The 22,659-nt window shown below is 45.0% G+C and overlaps 1 protein-coding gene across 9 annotated transcripts in view; it reads right to left on the reverse strand.

Annotated features, from left to right (window-relative positions):
* Window positions 1-22,659, reverse strand: part of CLSTN2 (calsyntenin 2) — a 631,223-nt gene that overhangs the window by 143,788 nt on the left and 464,776 nt on the right. For all 9 annotated transcript variants that reach the window (XM_073899332.1, XM_073899377.1, XM_025881463.2 and 6 more), the window contains 3 exons: window positions 7,864-8,059; window positions 7,022-7,230; window positions 358-507 (listed from right to left, as the gene is read on the reverse strand). In XM_073899332.1, the coding sequence (XP_073755433.1) occupies window positions 358-507; window positions 7,022-7,230; window positions 7,864-8,059 (555 nt within the window). The remainder of the gene's footprint in view (window positions 1-357; window positions 508-7,021; window positions 7,231-7,863; window positions 8,060-22,659) is intronic.

Raw genomic sequence — 22,659 nt, forward strand, 5'->3', positions numbered from 1 at the left:
CAGCTAGACTCGTTGCCTTAGATAAAGTGAGTAGGCTTGCTGGTGCTTTCTCCTAAGCACTGTGCAATAATTACTATTGATTCCAAAGTGTCATGAGATTTTAGAAAGGGCGCACTGGACAAACGGGGCACGTGATAGTAGAGGAGTTGTCTTGGACTTTCTCAGCTGTAAAATGAGGATGATATGTCACCTCGGAGTTGTAAGAATCAAAAAGCTACTCTATTTCTTTCCGCAGCATGACCACACTTAAAAAATTCCTCTAGCTATAGGTTGTGATGATCTTTAGGGCAGGTCAGCCCCGTCTATACACCAAGCAAAGCTGCCTTCACTCAACAGGATTGACAAGAGATGGCCCACCTTGCCAGCCAGGCTTGCAAACTGGCTTCACATCCACCTGCACCAGCGTGTCCTGCGCGGCGGGCTTCTGTCCACAGTCATAGGCGGTCACCAGGATCTCATACTGGCGTTGCTTGTCATAGCTCAGCTTCTCGGTATTTCTAATGTTGCCTGAGGACACAGGGATATTCAAAATTGTTTCAGATCAAATCAACCACACTGCAGTTTCTATTTTTTATTTAGATTCAGTTTAGTTACCATATACCGTATTATTCGTTTTAGAGGTAGAGTTTAGTGCAGCTCTTTAAAATCCCTTCTCTACTCCTCTAACCTTCGCCGGAATGGAAGGCCCCCTTTCCTTATCTCCTCGTACAAACAAGGGCGAATAGGGGGCATGGCTTTCTCATGCGGCCTGCTTGTGCCTTGGCGACAGATTCCCAGGAACCACTGGCTGGAGCCACCCGGCTGTGAGACAGGACTGCTAGGGGATTCCAGGCACACAGCTGGAACCCAACTGGTGTGTTTGTTCGTCATGGGTTGTCAGAAAACTCCCTCCTAAAGTGTGCCCATGTGGTCGTGTCCCCGATGATGTAGGGCGTCAAGGCTCATCTGCCATGAAACCTCTGGGAAAAAGATGGGATTCAGAAATGTCCTGACACATATTTTTCAACATCTGGGCTTGTCGCCAGGAATGTTCACTGCCTCTTCTTACATTATTTTGCTACCAAATAGGAAGTAAAATCAATAAGGAAACGTGCGACCTCTCTTCTGAAAGCTACACAGAGTAACAGACTCCTTGCCCTGGTGGCAAAGACATTTTTCTTCTCCCAGAGAGACCAAACCACTTCTCTGGGCCATTTGTGAGCTTTTGTTCCTGTGGGTTGATGCTATAATTCGGAAATAAATATTTGATCATTAATGAGCAAAATTCAGATTGGACTACTTTTGCTGAAATACAGTTTTGGTTCTTTGGTTCACATGAGTAAAGGCCCCGTGTGCATTTCATTACTTCTCAGTTTTTGATTCCAAGAGAGTGAAATCTTCCTTTGTGGGGAATAATTTCATTCTTACTTTTCTTTTGATAGTGAAGCTGACAGCAGTTTACAACTCCAGTGTTATTATCCTTCAGCAGAAGTGAAATTAAGAAAATGGAAACTTAAAAACAAACGAACCAACATGCTAATAAGCAAACATGGAATGGCTGACTCAGGTATATTTTTACAGTTCATCAAAACTAAGGGAAAAGTCCCTGATAAGCTTTCTTCCATTTCGACAGTTGTCTACGGCTTGTGTGAACTGAGGCAACAGGGACGAAGGCAAGAAAGCCTGGGGAATTACTGAAGTCACGTCATGTTCTAAAGATCGGGAGAGTTGACGCACTGGTCACCCAACACTAGTGAAACGGTCCTCGGTGCCAAGGCCACGGGCAGGGCTCCTCTCGTGGGAACGAGGCCTTTGAAGGCGGAGAGGAGATCTCCTACAAAGCTGCCCAAGACTTAGGAGCATTTATTAGGAGCACTTATTCACTGTCTGCTCCAGACTGTTTCTAAAAATGTAATCGCAGCCACCGATTTGAAGTAAAATTTCATTTAACAAAGCCAGTCAAAAATCTCCAAATGAAAATGGGTTTGATGTACTTTTGGCCTCATGCCTGGTGTTCAGAATCACTCTTGCTTCCCTCCCTTCCCCGCCACGAGCTCGGGTCTCAGCTCAGGCCCCCTCCCAGGGCTGGAGCAGCTCAGTGCTGGGTTGGGGACATTCCCTGTGGGTTCTGTTAGCAAACTAGTGTGTGGTTATAGTCCTCACAGGGGAGGAATTCTTGCAGGTTGAAGGGCTGCAATAGAACCCCGTGAAGTAGGTTTCAGCAACATCAAATTGAATTTTGAACAAAAAGTTTTAACTTTCCCTTTCTTTAAAGTTAAATGGCTTTCAAAAGATCCGCCTTTCGAAAGAGGAAGGCTCAGGGCTTACCAGCCATGTGACATCAAGCAGACCAAGCACTACTGACCGGGGTAGAAAAATAAACACACAGGCCGCAATCCCTGGCCCTGTGTGTGGCAGTGGCGCACTCTAGCAAGTCCTAGTGAAACTGTCCCAGAAACGAATGTGCTTTCTCTGCCACCACCTGCTTCATGCATGTGACAATGGGTTTTGCAGCTTGGAATTTGAAGCCTTGGGTCAAATATACCTGTCTAACGTTGTGACCGATGATTGTGCCGGGCAGAGTCCTATTCGGACAAGCACACATTTAAAAATGTTTGGAAGCTCAAAAAGCCACCCGTTTGCTTCTGTTACAACTGCATTATTTTCCCCACTTTTGAAAGATTTCTCCTAGTAGTGTCTCCTTAGGAGACCTGAGGCCACGGTTAGCCCCGGTGAGTAGGGACTCCTGGGCCTATTTCTCTGGTCCAGATGAACCTGTGGAAGCTAGCTCTCAAAGAACAATCAGTACCTACCTTGCATATTAGTGAGGGTATTTTATTTTATTATTTTATTTTTTTAAAGGTTTTATTTATTTATTTTGACAGAGAAAGAGAGAGAGCACAAGCAGGGCGAGCAGCAGAGGGAGAGGGAGAAGCAGGGAGCTTGACGTGGGGCTCGGTCCTGATCATGACCTGAACTGAAGGCAGATGCTTAGCTGACTGAGCCACCCAGGTGCCCCATTAGTGAGGGTATTTTAAAACTGAGGCAGCGTAGAAGGACAATGAGACCGGCATGCTGACTGACCTGCACTCTCCTTCCAGTGGGATTTAAATTGGAATAACCCCTTTGGAAGGTTATATAGGCTAGTCACTTTGCAATTGCTCATGCCTTTTGGGCACGCAATTCCACATCTAAGAAACCGATTCCAGGAGAATGACAAAAATTGCAGATACAGGTGCAAATATATTCGTCTAAGCATTATTTCTTACAGTGAAAAATAATAAACTGGATGTCTGCTAGTATGGGAAGAGCTAAGCAAAGGAGTCTCTGCATCAGATGGGATGATTTTAGCACTAAAAGTGGTAATTCTGAAGTATTCTTAAGGGTGGAAAAAAATCCATATAATTGAATATTAAGCGAAAAAGGGAGGATAGAGAAAAACAAGGAAAGTGTGGCCTTACTTTTGTTAAAAAACTTCACAGAAAAAGTAGTGGTGGACTGTCAATAATGGCTAACTTTGGTGGGATTACAGGTGATTTATTTCCTTCTTCCCACTTTTCTACGCTTTCCAAATTTCCTACAAAGGGCATGCGTTACTTTTCTATTCCGATGGAAAGGAAATGTTTTCATTTACTTTAAGCAGACTCTAGGGTGCACTTTGCCCAGAGGTGACAGAGTCCCATGACTCACCAGGGCAGCCTGCTGCCAAAGAGAAGCTGCCTGGGGACCACACAGTTGCTCCCTTTGGTCATCCCCGATGGGGCCGAGGGCTTGGTTTGTGTGCCTTGTGTGCCAGTGAGAGCCTTGCTGGCAGAGCGCCCGACCTCTCGCACAGGCATGGTACTTAGCGTGGTATTTCATCCCCATTTTACTGACGAGGATCTGAGGCAAGGGTTAAGTAACTTGTCAAAGATTTCTCCCTTTCCCTCTCTCTCTCTCTCTCTCTCTCTCTCTCACACACACACACACACACACACACACACACAAATAATGGATGCAGGATTCAGATGCAAGTTTGTAGTTTTGAAATTAAAAACCACAGCCATGCATTCCCGTCAAACATCATGAGGAGTTCGGGGACAATATCACTGGTGGAAAGGCATAGGGGCCAACGCTCAGGGGATCTGGGCTCTAGTCCCAACTCTGCCACCAGGGTGACAGGTGCTGTTAGGCAAGTTCTTTATACTTTAGGACTCAATTTTTTCCATGCATTCAATGAGAATAAGGATCTAGGCCCTATTGATCTCATAGAGACCAGCCAAGTACCAGGAGATGGGGGCCGGAAAGCCATCTGAAGTGAATCCAGAACTTCCTGAGAAGGAATGGATGTCACCAACTCAGTTACCTGCTCCTAATTTCAGCCTGGAAATCCATGCGGAGTGAATAACCTTCATGTCCCAATCACTCAGGTAAATATCTGATGATCGCGGCACCATGAATGGAGTGTTGTCTCTCTGCCTGGTACCCTGTGAACATCATCCCCGGGCACCGCTTCCCTGAGACCTCACAACCCCACAAGGAGGCAGGGGTGTTTCCTGACATGATTTCACAGGGGAGGAATTTAAGCAGAGGGAAGCTGATGACCTCTGATAGGAAGAGGTTGAGTTTTGGTTTAAGATAGGTCAGGCGGAATCCACGTAATGTCTTCTATCCTCTCTCCTGACCTGCTTCATGTCTTTCCCCCCCAAACAAAGAACCTGGCAGGTTGGAGGGGCCAGCAGCCACCTCCCTGCAGTCATGGGGCTTCATTGAGGGAACCCCAAACTCAGCAGTACTTTCTCTGATGTGCAGGCAAAGAACTTCTTCAAGGAGCCCAGAAGGTCGCTGGGAGAAGTGATGGATCAGGGCCAACTGGGAAGCTCATTAGAATGCGAGCAGCCGTTTCTGTGTCTGCCCCCAGGTCCTGCCTTCATTACTTGGAGAACTGCTTTTGTAAACCTCGCTGTCGGGGGGCCCACACTCCCTGGGAGTGCCCACTCTCCTCTTCATCTTATATTGTAAACCAGTGTTGGAGGCAGAGGCTTGGCAAAGGACCATTACTCACTTTTAATGAGACAGCTAGGGAAATAAATTGGCATATGTTAGCAAAATGGCTCATCAAGGTGAGTAATTATCTTCATGACTGGGGCAGTTTACTCTCAGATGAAAGGATTTGCATCTCATCTCTCATTGGGCTGTGACTCTCCGGAAGTAAGGGAGGAGGTCAAGAGGAGCTTGACCACTCATCACAGAGATCAGCACTTGTCTCCTCTTGCTCTTCACCAACGATTCATCACTCCCCAAATTCCACAGCTTTTGTGGATGGGGGCCACACAGTTGATCACAGGGGAACAGAAAAGACAAACCAGTTGTTTTGTGTTTTAAAGAGTGGTGTGTGCACGTGTGTGCGAGTGTGTGTGCGTGTGTGTGCGTGTGTGTGTATTTGATGTGTGTGAGACATGTGTCTGTGTGGTGGGGACAAGCTGGCCACATAACAGGGCCTGTAGGAAAAGCTATCAGGAAGCAGTTTTGATAGGTTCTACTAATTGAAATTACCTACCTCTTCGTCCTGAACCAATCTTTAAAGTCCAGTATTTTCTCCTGTATGCTCCTGCACACTCATGCACTGATCCTGTGTTCCACACAGTGAGCACCTAGCAATGTCCAGGTTTGCAATCGCCGGTTTCCACATGTTTTATCATTTTACAAGGAAACTGTCTTATTACTATTTTGTCTGTTTTATGAATGTTGCTTTCATCATCCAAGGCACATCATAAACCACGGGAGGCCAGGGATGAGGGTGTCTCCTTGGCTTCCATCCCCTTCCATCCTGAGAACCTGCCGCAGTTCTCAGGATGCAGAAGACCGGTTCACAGGATAAGTTTCTCCTGGGTCTTGACATCAAGGAGCACTGGAAGCGCTGATGACGTGCAAGCAGGTGACTGATGGTCTACTTCTCTCTAGGTGTTGGCTACCCGGAGGCCCCAAGCGAATCCTCTGCCTCACCCTGGCTCATGGCGGGCTTTATGCATCACCCTCACCCTCGATGCCACCTAACTTTCTGTTTGTTATTTTGACTTTCTTCCCACTGTATGGTAAGCTCCATGTGGGCAGGCCCATGTCTGTTTTGAGTTCCACTCTGCCTCCATTCCCAGTTCCCAGCACCACGCCAGGACTCAGGCCATATTTACAGAGTAGATGAACTTCAGGTTTTGCAACTTTTGCATCTTTGTGCCAGTACTATACGATCCTATTTGAAGCAAAGCAGGGGTGCCTTATTTCACTCATGCTATTCAATAATATACTTGGCAAGTCATTATCATTTGATTAACATGGAGTTATTGAAAACTGCATTTAAAGTGGGCTGAGTCGACTGGGCCTCTGGCTGGACTGTTTACACTATAAGTTTTTTTTATTAATGGTGATGGGGAAATACACAAGTGGCTTTATAGGACTGTTTTCAGTTCAGGAAGTTCAGTTTGGGATTGGGGGGTATGGTGGGAGGCTTCATTCATTCCTCATTCTCACTACGGTACAAATTCCCAAAGGACATTGGCAAGCCCATTAAGATTCCTAAACGAATCTAAGCTCAGAAGGTGTTTCCAAAAATCTCCACTTTCTCTTTTAGCATTTTTTTAGCATTTTTTTTTTTTTTTTTTTGTCTGAGAGCAGGAAGCAGATGACTGGGCTTAGGGGTGGTGTCACAATTGGTGATATAGGAAAGGGACTCAGATATGGCCGAGTTGATGGCATGGCAATTGGAAAATTCTACCAGAAAACCTGTCTTCAGTATTCAGATGTGTGGCATTACAAGTTCTACAGATAGTACGCACTGAGTAGGTTTCTGAGGTGTTTTGGGGGGATTTCAGACCTGGCTGTGCTGCTAGTAATACGAGGCCATCCCCTCTAGTGCGGGACTGAGTGCCGGGTTACAGAGCCCAGGTCACGGATGGCGAGGGAGTCATCACCTGCCACGGACGTTCAGAGCCCCCCTCTGGCCTTCTGAGAGGGGGTGGTGGAGGTGTTTCCCCGCCCCCCACTGGGGGCCTCTCAGGACACTCACCATTTTTGTCAATGGCAAAGGGCACGTCAGTTGTGACGATTTCATAGTTGCAAATCTGGCTGTACTGGGGGGAGCAGTCCTCGTCGACGGCCTCCACCTGCAGGATGCTGTCGTAGATCTTCCCCTCTGTCACGACCGCCCTGTAGGCTGGCTCTTTGAAGGTGGGAGCAAACTCATTGACGTCCTTCACCTGGATGTGGACCACGGCCCTGGGACCACACACGGGAAGGAAGAAGTGGCGGTAAAAGGAGGATGATGCTGTCCTCCCACACCTCCCATGGGCACTGACTCCGGTCCCGGCGCCACGATTGCACAGAAACCACAGCCAGTCGGGATGGCTGTTGTCTAAGCGCTCCGTCCATCCTCCCACCAGAGAGCCCGCCACCTGTCCCTTCCCTGGTCCTGGGATGAACCCGCCCCTTCTCTGGCCTTCCCTGCTACCCAGCTTTGGGCACCGATTCCCTGGAGATCACCTCCCCTTTCCCTTATTCACTCCTCCTCTGTTCATTCACTCTTCCTTTCAGTAAGAATTTAACCACTCTGACTCCGTGTGAGGCTCAGAGCCAAACTCCACAAGGGAGAGAGTTCCAACCCAAACTAAAAAGTGCTGGGACAGAGACAAGCGTGTGGCATGGCAGAAACCCAGAGAAAGGTCCCAGCCAGGTCTGCAAGGATGGGCCGGCTCAGGGAAGGCTTTTCGGAGGAAGTGACACCTGAGTGCAGGGAAGTGGCAGGCAGCTGAGCAGGCTGGAGCACCGTGGTGTGACCACCGGGTATACACACCTGAGGAGCAGTGTGGGCAGGGGTGGGAGGGGTGCAGGGAGCCCTGCCGGGCCACTCACTTGTGCGACTTCTTCCAGGCCGTCTCCCGGGGCCCCACGCCACAGTCGTAGGCCTGGATGATGAACGTGTACTCCTTCTGCAGCTCGCAGTCGATGGGGCTCTTGGCACGCAGCCGGCCCTCTCCTGACGTCTTGTTGAGCACCACGGCCTCGAAGGGCAGCTCCTGGCCGTGGATCTTGAAGGCACAAATTTCCCCTGCAGAAGGATGGAAGACAGTGAATGGGGATCCTGAGAATTGCCAGACTGAAGACTGAGTTTCTCTTGGACCAGATTTGCAAACCCAAAACCTCCAGGCCATTTCCTGCACACAAAGAATTGTCAAACTAGAAGAAGAGGCCTCCGGAGACCCAGCCCAACATGCTCATTTCAAGGATGGTAAAATTGAAGTCTTTCACACATAGAAATGTCACCCATCCAGTATATCCAGCAGGGAAAAATGGGGAGTCATGGTGCTGGGGCAGCAGGGGGGCGGGGGTGGGGTGGGGAGGGCGGCTGGCTGATTGTCCTAGTTTGCTGCTTTTCCTAGCAGCTTTCCCGCTTGCCCTCTGCCCAGTGTGAGAAGAAGGATTTTTGCCCACAGCCTAAAGATAAATGACTGCAGAGGAAAAAGGAAAAGGCCAAAGCTTTCACAGTGTTTTGCCCTCTGAACCAGCAGCAAGAGCATTGCTGGGGAACTTATTAAGAATACAGACCCCCAGGGCCCACCAGTCCTCCTGAATCAGAATCTGCATGGTTTTTTTTTTAACCAGGCCCCTGGTGAGGTGATTTGTTTGCTCACTAAATGTGAGCAGCACTGCTCTAATTTGTCCTCCTGGCTTAAACGCCCCCCACGTTGCTGCAGCCAGCTCCCCCGCCCTCTCTCCACCCACCCCTTCCCTGTGGGGAGAGGGGCACCACTCAGCTGCAATTTTCTCTCCTAACAGTGGGGGTGAGTCTATGCGAGTTCCAGAATCCCCGTAGAGCCTGAAAAGCTAACTTCTTAAAGAGCTGAACATGTTGTGAAATTAATGCACTTCTCCCCCTCAGCTGGGTTAATGTGTATTATAACTATTTCTCTGCACTAAAATTATAACACCGTGAAAACATCTTTTTCTTGATTGATGGATATTTATTTCTTGAATCCTGACTGCAAGGAAGCTCTGTAGCAAGCGCCTTGGGAATGACTGAAAAAACTTGAGACACGTTCTCTTCCTGTCTTGTTGGGGTGACCATGTCACCCACTGATGGTGCGGGCGGTGGGGTGTGTGTGGAGCATCACGTGCCACAGGCAGCAAAGAGCTCAGCTCTAGGCTACTGGGGGGTAAAAAACAGACTTGGAGGCCAGAGGCCCGGAGTCAAATCCTGGGTTTGCCACGTACTTGCTGTTGTGGTCAAATTAGATTGACCTTGGGTCTCAGTTGTGTCACCTATAAAATGGCCCAGGACATGGTGTAGGGGGAGGGTGTCTACCCTGTGATGCCCCAACCCTGGTCTGACATTGTTCCCACCACACTGCTGGGACCAGGGTGAGGGGCCTAGTGTGCACAATTCAAGGGGGTCCTCACTCTGAGGGCAACCAAGTGTCTTCTTGCCTCTAGTCCAGGCGTGGCCAGCTGTTTCAAAGAGGAACAGTCTCCTGACACCGTGGGGAGAAGGGGTAACATGATTGCACCCCTGCTCCGCACCAGGCACCGAACTCCGTATCTCCACCCAGGTGACCTTATTCAATCTTCATTGCAAACCTGGAGGCAGGGGTGTTATCCCAATTTGTAAAATTATAAAGAAAAAGGAGGAGGAGGAGGAGGTAGAGGAGGAAGGGGGGGAAGAGAATCTGAATCAGAGAGGTTATCACCTGCTCCAGGTCACAGAGCTGAAGTCGGTGGAAGCCCCAGGTATGGCTAACTCCTGAACTGTGCCCCTTCTACTCCATGGCAACAGCACCCTCTGTAAGCAGCCCCATAACCTCAAGGGGGCTGCACTGGGATCGCTTCCAGTAGCATTCTATATTCCCATTCAAGTCCCACTCTGGAGAGAAATCCCCCATTTTACATACAGGAAGCATGCCCTGATCTCTTACTAACAATGTTTTCTGAGATGGTCAATCAATACCCATCTTACCTCTAGGCTCTTATTTTTTATTATTTCATCGATCCTCAATTTCATTATGGGCACTCCATTTTCACTACAGCTCCTTCTGGCCATTTCTCAGATGTAGGGGCAGAATAATGGACAAGACAGACAGGTTGCAGACCAGGCCTAACAAGAGGGACGGATCCCATTCCGCCACTGTTGCTCAGGATCAGTGGTGTCGCTGTCCTGCTCTCCGACAAGGCTAGCTCTGCAGCCCCTCGGGGCGGAACAGCAGGTTTGGTCTGGTTCTCCTGTTTAATTTCTGCTCTGAGTTGGCTGGGGCTGAATGAATGAACTTCTGAAGTACCTGCCTCGTGATTCTATTCCCAAGATCAAGGCCAATATGGCAATATGATCAACCAATGTGCCCAACCTGGTTCTGGGGCAGTCTCTGGAGTGCCCAACCACCGCATGATTAGAGGACCAATCAGGCCATTTTTCTTTGAAGAGTCGAGTTAAACCGAAAACAAATGAGGGTAATTTTCTGTTGGAAATATTTGATCACCACTAAAGTGGTTCTCAAGACTCAGAAATCCTTAACAAGAAGGAAGGAGAGGACGGAGGAAAAGGAGACACAGGGGAGGGAGAGACACAGGAAGCCTCAGGGCCACACGTTTCATCTAAGTCCAGCTCAGTTCCGTTCAAAAAGACCAGAACTTTCTGAGAGCCAAGTAAGTGCCAGGCACCGTGCTGGGCCCGGAGACACAGAGGGAAGGACTTGGATCCCTTAAGAAGCAAGGACAGCCTATCGTCAAGCACTCATTACCTAGAAGAGACAGCAAGTAGACAAGGGCCACAGGATGCTCACGTAGTCTCACCAGCTTGGACTGAGAGAGGATTTAGCCTCTTGGGAACAAACACGAGAGAACTCAGGCCACCCTCATTTATCCACCTCTTTATCTGACACTTGTGCTCCAGTTGCAAAAACAGTCATCCATTTTTTTCATTCATTCGTTCACTGCATGGATATTTATTAGGGACCATGTGTCCAGCCCTGGTGCCACACTGAGGAGCAAAACCAGACCTAGTCCCGGCCTATATGCTGCTGGCAGTTCAGTGGGAGGACAGTGAGCGATCTGATCCTCACGGTCCTAAATGAAGAAGGGTGGCCATGATGCGTGATTGAAGGAGAGCTCCACGGGGCCGAGGAAGCGCTGACCTGTCGGCCAGGCAGGGAGGCCTACATAAGGATGTGACAGCTGAGCTAACAGATCACAGGAGGAAGAGGAACATGCCCAGGCCAGGAGGGAGGCAAGTGAGCTTCAGGCAGAGGAGCAGATCCCTAGGGCCCTTCGCCCAGGGGATCTGCAGGGCCCGTGGGGCAGGAGCACAGACCATGGGCAGGGCCAGCTTCATGGGCATGTGACCCAAGAGCCACAGAGTGCTCTGTGCTTAAGAGGATCCTGAGCTGGGGTTAAATCTCTGTTGTTACCATCTTGAAATTCTTTTTTTTTTTTTTTTTAAAGATTTTGTTTATTTATTTGAGAGACAGAGAGACAGAGAACATGAGAGAGAGCGAGCACAAGCAGGGGGGAGAGTCAGAGGCAGGGAGAAGCAGGCTTCCCGCTGAGCAGGGAGCCCAATGCGGGACTCGATCCCAGGACCCCAAGATCATGACCTGAGCTGAAGGCAGACGCTTAAATGACTTGAGCCATGCAGGCGCCCCCCATCTTGAAATTCTTAATAATTTTTTGTTTGAACTTGTGTTTCGCTCATGAATTCTGATGGGACAATGCAGCATGTCCGTGAGCAGAAGAGATAGATTCGTTGTTCTTGCTGTTCCGTTTACATATAGTGCTCAGGCTGCCCAGTGAGCACAGGATCCCAGAGTGCTCATGGTGTGTGGGAGGGTCAGTGGACTGAGAGCGAGAAGTTAAGCGTGTGATGTCTATGACTGAGGAAGCAGGGAGCTGACCACCCTGAGACGTTCCCTTTCTTTTGAAAGTTTGAACCACAATTGTTTTGAATGCAGAAGGAAGGCAGGGGTGTTTTAGACACATGACCAAGCAAAATAAAAACAGTTGAGTTCCATTTGTGTTTGTGTGGCATTTACACTGCTCTGGTGAAGAATGAAATACATATGCATACACGAGCTATGAAATGTAAATTCTGTAATTTTGGGAGACTCTGCACAGCAGTTAACTGCTCTTATATTTGCATTTAAAACTGGCATTGCATAGTACAAAGATGAATGGTAAAATTCATGCTCATAATTTAACATTTTAATTTGTCTTTACCTAGAATGACATCAAATAGCAAATTAAGAATACCACAAGTTAAGAGAGGATCTGCGGAAGAAAGGTCCCAGAATGGCATGCTGAGGAGGAAGGCACCGAACTGCAGTTCCCAGCATCAGTATGTGACTCACTGGGCTGTATCCACCTTTTGTGAGGTCTGCCACTAGAATTTGTTATTATTGATAAAGGACTGCAGTGTGTGTGGGGGTGTGTGTGTGGGGGGTGTGTGTGTGGGGGGGGGTGATGTGCTTAAAGTAGAAGTTTGTAATGATCACGGTAAGTGGTGGTTTCCATATAAAAATATCACTTCAAAAATCTGGCTCTCTGATACGCTTTCTTGGGTAGGAGGGCAGCACACAGACGGGCATGCATACTGGGCCAGCAATGGGCTCTGCGGGGAGGTGAGGGCAGTAGCACCAGGCTGCCAGGCCTCTGGTTGTGAGCCGCACTGGCCGTGGTCTCAGGAGGCTGAACTCGGTCTCCCCCAGATGCCCCCTTGAAAGGCCAGACCAGAAGAGGGGCTCGTGCAGTATCGGGGTGGGGCATGATGGCTCCCCACCTTGGCACCCCTGTCTATCTCACGATTACCTTCTCTTCCACAGACATGCACCTCCCAACACCCCCCAAACACTGGCATAGCTGTCTCTTAAGTCCTTCCAAAAGATTCTGGGGGAAATGAATGAAACTGATGGGTGAATGAAATAGATTTTTAGAATGTACTTGGTGCCTAACTTTGAATACCCTTGAACAATAGGTTGTGTTGATTCCATTTTTCAGATGAGGAAACTGAGTCTCAGATTAAGTGGTTCATCCAAAGTCACTTTGATAGTAAGGAGTGGATCAAGGACGGATTTAGGTCCTCTGATTTGGAATCCAGCACACTCTTTGTTCATTCTTGTTGCTTATCACTGGGTGAGTGTGACAGTGTAGGACAGTGGCTCTCCAAGTGCGATCTGTGGGCCGCTGGGATCCCCAAGACTCCTGCTGTGGGCTCCACAGAGTCAAAATTACCATGCTATTAACATTAAGACATTTCTTGACTTTTTCATTGTGGTGATATTTGCACTGATGGTATAAAAGCAATGGTGAATAAAAGTGCTAGTGCCCGGGTACCTGGGTGGCTCAGTCAGTTAAGTGTCTGCCTTCAGCTCAGGTCATGATCCCAGGGTCCTGGGATCGAGCCCCGGGTCGGGCTCCCTGCTCAAGCAGGAGCCTGTTTCTCCCCCTCCTCCCCACTTGTGCTCTCTTTTACTATCTCTGTCTCTGTCTCTCTCTCTCAAATTAATAAATAAATCTTTAAAAAAAAAATGCTGGTGCCCTAATAGTACATAGCTGCATTCTTTACCACATAGAGTTGGAGTCCAAAAAAAAAAGTCAATTTCACTTGAGAATGACTTGAATAAGGCAGTAAATAGTATTAATTTAATTAAATCTCTATCCTTGAGTATACATCTTTTTAATATTCTGTGTAACAAAATGGAAAGCATCCGTAAAGCACCTTGCATATCAAAGTATGCTAGTGTGTCTCTAAGGAAAGCTTTTGTGTGAGTTGTGTGGGAGTTGGACTAGGACCTTTTTTCACAGAATGCCTTTTTTACTTGAAAGAATGATTGATGGACAAACTACGTTTATTCAAACTGGAGTGCGCAGCAGACTTTTTTGTAAAATAAGCCCATCACTTCAAGGAAAATAACCAGTAGTATTTGTTGCCAATGATAAGATTAGAGCTTTCAGTTTTGGAAAACTCGTGTCTGCCACATTAAGTTTTCACAATTTAATACTTTTGTGATGAGATGGTTAGTGATATTAATGAATGTGACTATGGGATACCGTATAATGAAATACGTCAAATTTTGAAAGACCTGCTTGCCAGTGAATCAACATCTTCCAAATGACCCACGTATAGTATTACACAGTCACAGATGGGTAAAAGATTCATTCCAAGTGCGAGACAGACCAGTGGATTTTAATATAACAGTATATGATAAGTTCACTAACGTGATTTCAGATTTCTTATTATAACTAACCTTTAAGAAACTATTACTTATGGAGTTCAGGTATTGTTATCAGAGAAGAATATCTACAGTTATCTGAAAAGATTTTTAAAATACTCCTTCCTTTTCCAACTACATACCTAGATGGGGCCATTTTTTTTCTTCAAATACTTCCTCTAAACAACGTATCTCAACAGACTGAGGAAGAAGCAGATGAGGCTCTAGCTGTCTTCTAGCAAGCTAGACATTGAAGAGACTGTAAAACTGGAAACAATGCCACTCTTCTCACTAATTTATTTTGTTTTGGAAAAATATATATATATGTAAGATTTTATTTATTTATTTGACAGAGAGCGAAGGAGAGAGAGCACCAGTAGGGGGAGTGGTAGGCAGAGGGAGAGAGAGAAGCAGGCTCCCCGCTGAGCAGGGAGCCCGATGCGGGGCTCAATCCCAGGACCCTGGGATCATGACCTGAGCCGAAGGCAGATGCTTAACTGACTGAGTCACCCAGGCGCTCTGGAAAATATATACATTTTTGTCAAAGTATGTTATTTATGTTAACATGTAATGAATTTATTATTGTTTTTAAGTGAATTAAAATAAGGATTTGAAAGTTTCTCAGTATTACTTTCTTCTGTAATAAACATCGAAAGAAATAACCCACATTGACAAAAGCTCATGTGGGTCCTTAATAATGTTTATGAGTGTAGGGGTCATGAGACCAAAAAGCTTGAGAAGTCTGTTCTTGTAACTTACAAGCACACTTTCCACCCAGATCATGATTCCATATCCTATTCCTGATGCTTAAAACACAGCCCATCATCTCTCAGAGAACTCCCAACCTCAGAGCAACACAACATGTTTTTTATCTCACAGCTGAAGCCTTTGTAGTGAGCTCACCTACGTAGCTGAATGTTGGGGGGGGGGACAAGAAACCTCATTTCCAGATCTTCATCCAAACATGGATGGATACAATCTGGCTCTGGAGCCAGAGAGGCTGGACTCGAATCCTACCTCTCTGGTTAACCACCTGTGTGACCTTGGGCAAGTCACTTACCTCTCTGTGCCTGTTTCCTCATCTGTAAAAGGGGATGACATCAGTCATAGCCACCTCATTGCAATTTTGGTTGTTGGGAGGATTAAATGAGTTAACACACGTAGAATACTTAATAGTGCCTGCTATGAAGTTAAGTCCTACATAAATGTCAGCTTTTAACCCTGTCATGATATTGAAGAAAAGTCACACACCTCTGGCAAACTCCCTGTTCATGTTTGAGAAGTGAAGACGCTGAACGTGGAGATGATTTCATCAGCAAAAATATTTTGAATCATTCAAAACCTGTCTGCTCCATGACACACCTTGTACCCATCAGCCACGGCTTACATACACTTGGTTTCCTGAACATCACTGGTCAGCGACTATATCCCGTGTCTGCAAAATCTCATCCAGGCCAGTACTGCTTCATAGGTCGGGATTTTGGGGTGGGTGGGCACTGTTTGCCTCCTTGATTTTGCTTGTCACAGCAGCTGGAGGTCGCTAGCGGCCGTTACTGGGCGAGAGTCAAGGGTGCTAAGCATCCTGCTCTGAGCAGGCCAGTCTTAGCCCACCAAGAACCAGTTCACCCAAAATGGCCATAGTGCCCCCTTGAGAAACACTCTAGTCTTCTGGTGGAGCTAGCACCAGGCTAGGTCCATGGCCCCAGACCTGAGGAAAATGATAGATCTTGTAAAGGCTTCTCCTCCAGATTGGCGAGGTGCCTCCACCTGGAGGATGATCCCACCTGCTTCCGCTGCATGCTGTGTGCTCCAGCACGCGCACGTGGCAGACCGTGACCACTGACAGCGCTGCCAGAGGGCTGGGCGGGGGGGGCTACGATGTGTAAAGTGTACTCTACCCTGCTACCTGGAGCCATCTGCAGTCACTTTAAGTATAATAAAATGGGAAAGGATAAATACTAATCACATCAAGAGGCAATCATGTCCGGAATATCAAGTTAGGGTTGAACTGAGAAATAAATCTATACCTTAAAAGAAAGAGTTGATTTTAAGCCCTCTTGCTCCTGATAAAAACTTAAAATGTCCCAAAGGAGAAAGCAAAAGGGAAAGGTTTGATGGATCATTGCTTTTGCTGCTTCCTCATGTGTCTGGTGGCAGGCAGATGACCTTGGTACATCTGGGGTGTACCCAGCTCTCTTGGGGTCTCTCTTGGGGTCCCGGCTCTCTTCTTAGCTGTGTGACCTTGGCTGGTTCCTAAATTCCTCTTCATTACGACTGAGTATATGACCACGCCGAATCCTGAAAGTGCCACGAGGCTGCACTGACACACGAAATGCACAAGCACTCTGGGAATTGTGAAGGTCTATCTGCTTTTTATTATTGCGATAATAAATCCTGCTTTCAAGCCTGAAAGTAGCTAAATGCATATTGATGACTTATTTTATTTCTATTAGACACCGAACTCAGGCGGAGGGGAGGTGTCACCATTTATAGCTTTCTGTCTACTTAGTATTGAGCAATATAACACATATTCTTTTATTTAAAAAGTCATTTTCCAGGGCGCCTGGGTGGCTCAGTTGGTTAAGTGTCTGCCTTCGGCTCAGGTAGTTATCCCGGGGGGTCCCTGCTCAGTGGGAAGCCTGCTTCTCCCTCTCCCTCTGCTACTCCCTCTGCTTCCTCTTTCTCTCTTTCAAATAAAAAAATAAAAATAAATTTTAAAAGGTCATTTTTCTATGTTCTGAAATCAAAATCCCCCTCCTTTTGGAAGATTTACGAAGACCAAAGAAGACAATGCATTTTTCCTTCTTTGGCAATGTTTGTTGAGTGAAAAAATGATACAACAAGTAATATATAAGCTGAGAGACTTGGAGAAGTCCCCCTGGGTCAGCTAATCACAGTTAGGTCAAGTGGAACTTGAAGAGATGTCAGGCAGTCATTTGCTCTGCCTGGTGCCCAACGGTCTGGAGTTGAAGGACTCCAGGTACAAACATGTGCTATATTCATCATTCACTCAGCAAACCTTCCCTAGACATGCATAATAAGCAGAAATGGAGTGAATAATAATTTATAAAATTCACTGCAGTTCACATTAATTGAGCATTTACGAAGGATCTGGCACTTACTTGGGTCTACGGTGAAAACAACCTGCATCTCTTTATACGCTGACCTGCCTGGCCAGCGGCTGAAGATCTGGAGGAACCAGAGACTAGCTGTGTTTGCAGACAGGAAAAGGAGGCAGATGTACAAAGAGTCAAGTGCAATAAAGTACTCAAAGGCCGTAACAGGTGTCTACTCTGGGCGTGGTGAGAACACAAAGCATGATGGTCAGTCAATCTCACCTCTAAATCCTTCCAGATGCAGTTGTTTGCTGTCATGTCACTTCACCACAGAGGAGCGCTGTCGCTGCCAGGAGGACTGAATTTCAGCCTAAACATCTCTGCTGGGACAACACCCTGTCTAGAGACGCCACCCTGCCTTCCTCTTTATAACAGCGTTTCCAGGCTTCTGTTCCTAGCAGAAGGGTAGCACAGGTCAGTGCCTGGCAGATGAGACAGCTCTTTCCTAGTCCCACCTTCCTGCTGACCTCCCCGGGTATCCACAGTTCAGGTCAGGAGGTGTCAGATGGCGGGAGAAGGGAGGGAGCAAGGAAACCACACTGAACAGGACAGTGACCGAGTTCATCATGGTTGGATTTTTAATGTTTGCCAAGAATGTTTTAAAACTCCAGTGTCTCAAAAATTACTGACATGGATGCAATTACCAGATGGGAAGAGACACATTCCTCACTGGCCAGCAGGAATGGGGGACTGTCAAAGACAGTGGAGAGTCTTATTTAAAAATGAAGGGATCGTGTTTGCCCACAGCTGTTGGGTTCAGTTCAGTCAGACCCACTCCACAGTCATTACCCGGCATCTGCCTCAGCTAACTCCTGCTTGGCCTTTAGAGGAAATAATGGATGTTGGAGTGCCCGGAGAATGAAAAAGTCCTGTACACATATAAGGGCCCTCTACCACTCTCCAATTATCTCCACCAACAAAGTTTTTGTGAGCTTCTACATCCTGCAGGAAGGGACTCTTAGGAGACGCTGAGGTGTCCAGAAGTCTAAGACTCTTACAATCAGAGACAGGGCTCATGATTTCACAAACAGGAGCTATCCATAGAACCAAATTATTTTTTCTTTTTTCTTAATTGAAGTATAGTATACAGTGTTATATTAGTTTCAGGTGTACAATATAGTGAGTCAACATTTCCATACACTACTCAGTGCTCATCATAATAAGTGTATCCTTGGCCCCCCTTATCTATCTCACCCATCCCTACCCACTACCCCTCTGGGAACCACCAGTTTGTTCTTGGTATTAAAGAGTCGTTTTTTGTCTTTTTTTCCTTTGTTTCTTAAATTCCACATGTGTATCAAATCATATGGTATTTGTCTTTTTCTGACTGATTTCACTTAGCATTTTACCCCCAGATCCACCCATGTTCCAAATGGCAAGATCTCATTCTTTTTTATGGCTGAGTAATATTCCATTATATATATATATGTATATATATATATAATATATATATACACACACATATATATATACATACATATATATATTACATTTTCTTTTTTAAATTTTTTTAAAGATTTTATTTCTTTATTTGAGAGAGAAAGAGAGAGAGAGTATGAGCAGGGGGAGGGGCAGAGGGAGAGGGAGAAGCAGACTCCCTGCTCAGCAGGGAGCCCGATGCGGGGCTCCATCCCAGGACTCTGAGCCAAAGGCAGACACTTAACTGACCGAGCCATCCAGGCACCCCTATATGTCATTTTCTTTATCCATTTATCTATTGATTGACACTTGAGTTGCTTCCATATCTTGGCTATTGTAAATAATGCTGCCATAACATAAGGGAGCAGATAGACATTTTTTTCTGAAATTAGTATTTTTGTTTTCTTTAGGTAAACACCCAGTAGTAGAATTACTGGATCATAGGGTAATTCTATTTTTAATTTTTTGAAGAATCTCCATACTGTTTTCCATCATGGCTATACCAATTTGCACTTCCACTAACAGCACATGAGGGTTCTTTTTTCTCCACACCCTTGCTAACAGTTGCTGTTTTTTGTGTTTTTGATTTTAGCCATTCTGGCAGGTGTGAGGTGACACCTCATTGTGGTTTTGATTTGCATTTCCCTGATGATGAGCGATGTTGAGCAATTTTTCATGTGTCTGTTGGCCATGTGCCTGTCTTCTTTGGAGAAATGTCTATTCAGGTCTCCTGCCCATTTTTTAATCAGATTACTTGTTGGTTTGTTTTGGTATTGAGTTGTATAAATTCTTTATATATTTTGGATACTAACACTTTATCAGATGGCTATGTCATTTGCAAATATCTTCTCCCACTCAGTAGGTTGCCTTTTAGTTTTGTTGATAGTTTTCTTAATGGTGCAAAAGCTTTTTATTTTGATGTACTCCCTGTAGTTTATTTTTGCTTTTGTTTCCCTTGCCTAAGGAGACATATCTAGAAAAATGTTTCTATGGCCGATGTCAAAGAAATTACTATGTTTTCTTCTAGGAGTTTTATGGTTTCAGGTCTCATATTTAGATCTTTAAACCATGTTGAGTTTATTTTTGTGTGTTTCCAGTTTCATTCTTTTGCATGTGGCTGTCCAGTTTTGCCAGAACAATTTATCAAAGACACAGTCTTTTCCCCATTGTATATTCTTGCCTCCTTTGTTGAAGATTAATTGACCATATAAGCATGGATTTATTTCTGGGCTCTCCGTTCTGTTCCATTGATCTATGTGTCTATTTTTGTGCCAGTACCATACTGTTTTAATTACTACAGCTTTGTAGCATATCTTGAAATCTGGGATTGTGAGGACCAAATAATTAATGAGTGCTAATGAGTTTTCAAGATACAAATACTGAATATTATAAACTCCTCAATTAACCAGAGGAAGACCTGAAGACTAATATTAAAATAGAAAGGGTATAGATCATACTGACAGGTAAAATCTTTGGAATCTCTTCCTGTCTCCTTTTTCTCAGTGTCAAAACAGCCTCAACATTGAACCAGTCAGAAGCTCTAACCCAATCAAACCTGAAGGCTTTGTTTGCTTCTACCCAATTTTTTTTAAATTTATTTTTTTCTGAGGCGCCTGGGTGGCTCAGTCGTTAAGCGTCTGCCTTCGGCTCAGGTCAGGATCCCAGGGTCCTGGGATCAAGCCCCGCATCGGGCTCCCTGCTCGGCAGGAAGCCTGCTTCTCCCTCTCCCACTCCCCCTGCTTGTGTTCCGTCTCTCTCTGTCAAATAAATAAAATTTAAAAAAAAATTTATTTTTTTCTGTAATTCATTCTGAATTTTTCTCATCTACAGTGTCTTTAGGAACTTGGATAGGCACAGGATGCAAGTTTCCCTTTGAAGAACACCATCTTGAATGCTCTACTCCACACTTTTCAGGGCAGAAGCCACTAGCCACAGTATGGCTCTTGAATACTGGACATGTGGCTAGTTTGACTGAGAAGCTGGATTTTAAATTTTATTTAATTTTTATCATTTGAATTGTACACTGAAGAACAGTTGCTCAATTCAGTTACTGAAAAACTTTTAAGTATGTTTGGGTATGTGAATCAGTTTTTTCAACCATAAATTATGAAATCTACATACAGACCAAATATTTCCAATGAAAATTCAGAGTCCAAATTGAGATGTGTTATAAATGTAAAATACACATCAGATTTGAAAACCTTTTTTATGAAAAATTTCTCATTAATAATTTTCTATTTGATAGCATATCAAAATGATAATATTGGATATTTTGGGTATATAACAGATTATTGAAGTCAATTTCACCTGTTTCTTTTTACTTTTTACTTGTTTAATGTGGCTACTAGAAAATAAATAATTATGTATGTGGCTGGAATTATATTTCTGTTGGACAGTCTTGCTCTACATAATTAATAGCATACATCATTAAAGCTAATTTTCCCATAGCAATAAATATAATGTACAGAGGATGCATCCTACAGTAATTGTAGAATTGCTCTGCTTTAATGCTGATTTTTATTTCTCAGCATTATTCCTAATACTTAGAGTAATGTTTCCTCTTAAAACAACAGCCCATTTGGCCTTCTTCAGATGATTAAGCCAAATTTAGTCACATTTCCAGAGTGCTGATTGTCAGGCCTTGAATTAGCATGGCCTCTTAATGCTTTGGATAGTTTTTATTATAAAACAGAAAATACTTTGAAACTCTAATGATATTGCATATTTAAATAGTAGCACATTGGTCACTTACAGAAACTCAGATGTATGTACTGATAAATGGCTTTTATTATTTATTAGCTAAGGTAGAAGGCTCTGGCAATAGGATTTGAGTTTATAATTCATGTGTCATTCTTTAATAAAGAAAATTTTATTTTTATAAAATAAATTTAAATAATATTACATTAGTACTATATTAATAGTAAAATAATAATTTTATAAAATAATAATTATATATTGCATGTCGGGTCATATGATGTCAATATTCTTGTTACATTTTTTTCTAATTAGAATAATTCAAACTCACAGAAAATGTAATGCACTGTGTTTGTTTCCCTGAAACTGGGAGAACAGCAAACTTGGGGTTGTAAAAGGTACAAGTAAGGGACCTAAGGAATTCTGCTTCTGATGTGGATGGGTTGCTCCTAACACCCTGACTCTCTCACAATACCCACAACCCTGGAAAAATAGCTCCCCCTCCCAAATACCTAAAGCCTGGAGAGTGACTAAAAGTAAACAGATTTTGGAAGGGGAGTAGAAAAACCTACTAAAAATGGGTGAGTTCTCGGATTTTTAATAATTTTTAAAAATTGTGATAAAATTCACATAACATAAAACGTACCGTCTTAACCCTTTCTGAGTGTACAGTTCAGTATTACTAAGTATATTCATGAGTTTTCTGTTCCGATTCTTTGCCCTGAGGGCAGTTGCAGCCCTGATGGAACAAGGGGGCTGACACTCTGATAGGAAGCCTGTTGTCTTTCTGGCCAGATGGACAGGGCTGCTGGAGGATGAGGGAGGGCTCCTGGAGAGGAGTGAGCCAGGAAAGGGGAAGCCCAAACTCTATGTTGAAATATCCAAGTCTCTGGCTGGCCCCAGAATTGTGCATGTGGAGGACAGACTGAAAGCCATCTGCGCTGAGATCTGAACTGCTGCCCACAGCAGGCAAGGAAGGGTTTATAGTTTGAGTTAAACTAAGTTAATTGCCTGTCCAAACAAAACATCAACAGTTCTTGAAGGAATATGACAATCCAGTGTCATCTCAGCATAACATGCAAAATATCCCGGATATAATCTAACCTTCATTGACATATGAGGAGTCAGGAAAATGTGACCCTTTCCCAAGGGCAAAGACAACAGGGCCCAACCCTAAGATAACTCAGGTATTTGTATTTTCAAACAAGTATATTATTTTATTTTTGTAA

Source organism: Callorhinus ursinus, unplaced genomic scaffold, assembly GCF_003265705.2.
Source record: "Callorhinus ursinus isolate GAN/ISIS: 27379988/994484 unplaced genomic scaffold, GSC_fseal_2.0 scaffold1, whole genome shotgun sequence".
Taxonomy (NCBI): Eukaryota; Metazoa; Chordata; class Mammalia; order Carnivora; family Otariidae; genus Callorhinus; species Callorhinus ursinus.